This window comes from Bison bison, unplaced genomic scaffold (assembly GCF_000754665.1).
Source record: "Bison bison bison isolate TAMUID 2011002044 unplaced genomic scaffold, Bison_UMD1.0 scf7180017864143, whole genome shotgun sequence".
Lineage (NCBI taxonomy): Eukaryota > Metazoa > Chordata > Mammalia > Artiodactyla > Bovidae > Bison > Bison bison.
This window is the reverse complement of record NW_011494715.1, coordinates 2675717-2680330: the sequence shown is the minus strand read 5'-3', so window position 1 is coordinate 2680330 and position 4614 is coordinate 2675717. Positions and strand designations below refer to the sequence as shown.

The 4614-nt window shown below is 37.4% G+C and overlaps 1 protein-coding gene across 7 annotated transcripts in view; it reads right to left on the bottom strand.

Moving 5' to 3' along the window:
* CEP44 (centrosomal protein 44kDa) overlaps positions 1 to 4614 on the bottom strand; it is a 37845-nt gene that overhangs the window by 19937 nt on the left and 13294 nt on the right. For all 7 annotated transcript variants that reach the window (XM_010840254.1, XM_010840255.1, XM_010840256.1 and 4 more), the window contains 2 exons: positions 3007 to 3153; positions 2285 to 2407 (listed from right to left, as the gene is read on the bottom strand). In XM_010840254.1, coding sequence (XP_010838556.1) covers positions 2285 to 2407; positions 3007 to 3153 — 270 coding nt within the window. The remainder of the gene's footprint in view (positions 1 to 2284; positions 2408 to 3006; positions 3154 to 4614) is intronic.

The following is a 4614-nucleotide window of genomic DNA, read 5'->3' as shown; positions in this document are numbered from 1 at the left end:
GACAGAGGATAAGATGGCTGGATGGCATCACTGACTTGATGGACGTGAGTCTCAGTGAACTCCGGGAGTTAGTGATGGACAGGGAGGCCTGGCGTGCTACAATTCATGGGGTCACAAAGAGTCGGACACGACTGAGTGACTGATCTGATCTGATCTGATAAGAGGAAGCTGTTTTTAAAAGGTTAACACACTATTCATGTATACAGATAATTGAGCTGGCTTTATGAGTAGGACTCATTGCAATGTTTTTTTCTATTAACTAAACCACAAAACATCAGACCCTCAATAACAATTACAAAGGTAAAGTTTTGAGAGGAAGGCTTTAGGTGAAACTGCATTTATGCAGGACTCTTCTGCCTACTTCCTTTCCTACAATCTGCATATGTACAATGAAAACTCAGCATACGTGACACAGAAGTCACAACTAGCACTCCAGAAAAGCATGGGAGAAGGAGACAATTTGCTTTAGCACTGACTCAGCTTCTCATGTAAACCAGTGTACTTACTGACTCCAACTTCTCTAGATTGGAAGAATTTCAATTCCTACCCAAATTTCTGATAATTTTGATATAATTGATAAAACTTTGATGGATAACAAAAAGAAATTTTAAGAAAATTAAAAACAAGTCTAATGTCTTAAAATTTTATCTTTTTCTGTTAAGACAATTTAGATCATTCCTCAGCCCCACACTGAAATAGAAGATTGAAAAATGTATTCAGTTATATCAACTGAGAGGAGAAGGCAGTGGCACCCCACTCCAGTACTCTTGCCTGGAAAATCCCATGGACGGAGGAGCCTGGTAGGCTGCAGTCCATGGGGTCGCTAAGAGTCGGACACGACTGACTTCACTTTCTCTTTTCACTTTCATGCATTGGACAAGGAAATGGCAACCTACTCTGGTGTTCTAGCCTGGAGAATCCCAGGGACGGGGGAGCCTGGTGGGCTGCTGTCTATGGGGTCACACAGAGTCGGACACGACTGAAGTGACTTAGCATAGCACAGCATATCAACTGAGATTCATTAAGTCCTTACAGTGTACCTAACACTGTGCTAAAAAAGCACAATGAAGATTTGAAAAATTCCAGAATAAGAAATTCCTTGGTTAGATAAATTCTAGTTGGGAATGGATTCAGGACAGTTTCATTTGTTTTCACAGTGCCCTCATTACCTGAGACAGAACAGGCACAGTTTTCTTTTTAAGTTACTGACATAGGAGCCTTTTTCTTATAGTTAAGTGTCACTACATTTTATAATGGAGTAAAGTATAAATAAATTCACAGCTTGTTTATATAACTCATATTATGAATTGGGGAAAAATAATTCCCTGAATCTTACTTCAGCTAAAATATACTCAAATCCTGTATGTAATGACACACTGATTATTTGTCTGGTAGTCTATCCTTCAGTCTCGATGGGTTTACCCCATGTGGAAGACAGCTGAAAGCATATTTACCATTATAAAATAATATTATGGCTTCATTTTCCCTTCGGAGAAGGCAATGGCAACCCACTCCAGTATTCTTATCTAGAAAATCCCATGAATGGAGGAGTCTGGTAGGCTGCAGTCCATGGCGTCGCTGGGAGTCGGACACGACTGAGTGACTTCAATTTCACTTTTCACTTTCATGCATTGGAGAAGGAAATGGCAACCCACTCCAGTGTTCTTGCCTGGAGAATCCCAGGAACAGGGGAGCCTGGTGGGCTGCCGTCTATGGGGTTGCACAGAGTCGGACACGACTGGAGTGACTTAGCAGCAGCAGTAGCAGCATTTTCCCTTGGAGATAGAAAAACTATCCCTAAATGCATTGAACTCATTCAGCCACAGCTTCTTGAAGCAGACAAGGGCAGGGCAAGTATCGACCAACAAACAGAAAATATTCAAGACACTATCCCCAAACCCGATTATACATTTAAGGACTATCAACCATTGGCTAACCTACATTCCTGGTACAGAAATATGAATGTATATAAATCAAGACCTAGAACTAAAGCAGAGGCCTTTAGGAAGATTAGATACATAATTAAGAGTAAATTTTCACAATCACAAGAGGCAGAATTAGGGATTAGAAATATACAGTGTTCAACTGTACATTTCTACCCTCTTCTAAATTTAGGAATGTTCCCAGATGATACATAATATGTATTGTGAAAAATCCTTACACTCTAATGTCTGAGCAGAATGTTTTTCTAGATGTTAGACAGAAAAGTGAACCTTGTGTGTTGGATCAATTAGGCAGGTAATTCTTAACACTAATGCGACATACTGTCTTTGTACTGTCCCACCTTTCCTGAAGTCACAAATCTGCCGGTGACATCAATGCCCACAGGTTCAGTAGATGTCTTCTCAGTACTTGAACAAGGTTCTGACTTAGCAGAACTGGTCTTTTTTCTTTGTTGTGATGGAGTCTAAAAAGAAAAGGTATTAAGACTTCATAAACTATGTGCTTCCCTGGTGGCTCAGAGGTTAAAGCATCTGCCTGGAATGCGGGAGACCCAGGTTTGATCCTTGGGTCGGGAAGATCCCTTGGAGAAGAAAATGGCAACCCACTTCAGTACTCTTGCCTGGAGAATCCCATGGAGGGAGGAGCCTGGTAGGCTACAGTCCATGGGGTCGCAAAGAGTCGGACATGACTGAGTGACTTCACTTTCTTTCTAAACTATGTGGGAAGGTAGCATGTATATATTAAATTCCTCTGTCATTTAAATATTCATGAAATGTGACTGCCAAATACTGCAAGTCTAATGAGACCACATGCTTTTTGAAATCTACAAAGTGATGAAAATGTGTTATGTTAGTTTGTTATAGTTTAGGACTAGTAGCTCCAAGTCACAAATGTGTCAAAACAAGTGACTTGTATTTAAAGCAAACATCAGGCACTGTAAGGCCACTCAGATCTGTGAGTAGCACAGTAATTGGACTGTGCATTAATTTGCTGACTAGGTATTGACTTTATATATTAAAATATAGCCACTTAACATAAGTTATAATCTATTAATAAAATTACCTTCTCAAGACTACTTAACTCCTTGTGTTTCTTCATCACACAATTCAAAATATCACATATAATTTGGATTTTCCATTCTGCAAATCCACACTGGATAAACTGCTTTTTTGTCAAGATTGGTTTATAATTAAATTGATCACGAAGAAGCTGTAAAGAGGAAATAACAGACCAGCATAAAGGTTGGGAACAATTTCTTTCAAAAATCTAAAATGGTAAGTGACCAGGGATGTACTACCATTTTTAAGAGATGGGGGAGGATTAAGCCACTATAGAAAGGGCACTAAAGAGATTTGTAGGGGTGCTATGAGATCTGATCAAGTAGGAAATAGGTAGAAAACAGGTAGCTAGGAATGTACCAGATAGCTATCCAGAAAGATGGAAAAGATAATCATCAAAAGTTTTAAATATTCTCATAGGAACTAGAAAAACTCCTTTGCTTGCTAATACCAGGTATCAGAAAACCATAGTTCTCTTTGTTTATAGAAATTATGACAATTTTTAGACAAGTCAGTAGGCTACTCAGTTTCAATTTCTCGTGTGTAAAACGAAAGAAACAGATTAAAACAGTAATTTCCAAAATCTCTTCTGTGTAACCTCAGATTTCCTAGAAGTCCTTTCAGACTTCCATGGATGCTTTCTGAGGTAAGAGGCAAAGAAAGGGAAGATTAAACCGAGACTACATATAAAAGCTACCATCTCATCAAAGTCTTAAAAAAGAAAAAAAAAGCAGATTTGATTTGATAAATTGGCTTTTACTATTTTTCTAAGGTTACATAAACCACACTATGTAAATAAAATTAATCATACAAAGTAGGGCTTTGAAAAATCAAACAGATTAAGTTCAGGATACATGTAGTACAAGTGTAGATGCCAAAGTAGATAATAAGACATAGTTTCAGATCTCAAGGAACACAAGTTGTTCTAACATAAGTTGCAGTTCCTTCTTACAAACAACTAAATTAATGAATTAACTCACAATTCTATGAACCACAAATTTTACTTAATAAAACTACATTCACTCTAACTTCTGCCAATATACCAAATTTTACTAAAAACAGATACAAAATAGACAAATGATAATCAATGATAAATGTTTACCAGTCATATTTATTAGAGTATGAAACATAGAAGCAAACAAATTGCATCTTGATTGTAACAGAGACTGCATTTACATAAGATAAATACATATGAAAATACTGTCAACTATATATGTATATTTTTGAGATTAGTTGTTTGTCAATTGCTTCATTTGCTATTATTTTCTCCCATTCTGAAGGCTGCCTTTTCACCTTGCTAATAGTTTCCTTTGTTGTGCGGAAGCTTTTAAGTTTAATTAGGTCCCATTTGTTTATTTTTGCTTTTATTTCCAATATTCTGGGAGGTGGGTCATAGAGGATCCTGCTGTGATGTATGTCGGGGAGTGTTTTGCCTATGTTCTCCTCTAGGAGTTTTATAGTTTCTGGTCTTACGTTGAGATCTTTAATTCATTTTGAGTTTATTTTTGTGTATGGTGTTAGAAAGTGTTCTAGTTTCATTCTTTTACAAGTGGTTGACCAGTTTTCCCAGCACCACTTGTTAAAGAGATTGTCTTTAATCCATTGTATATTC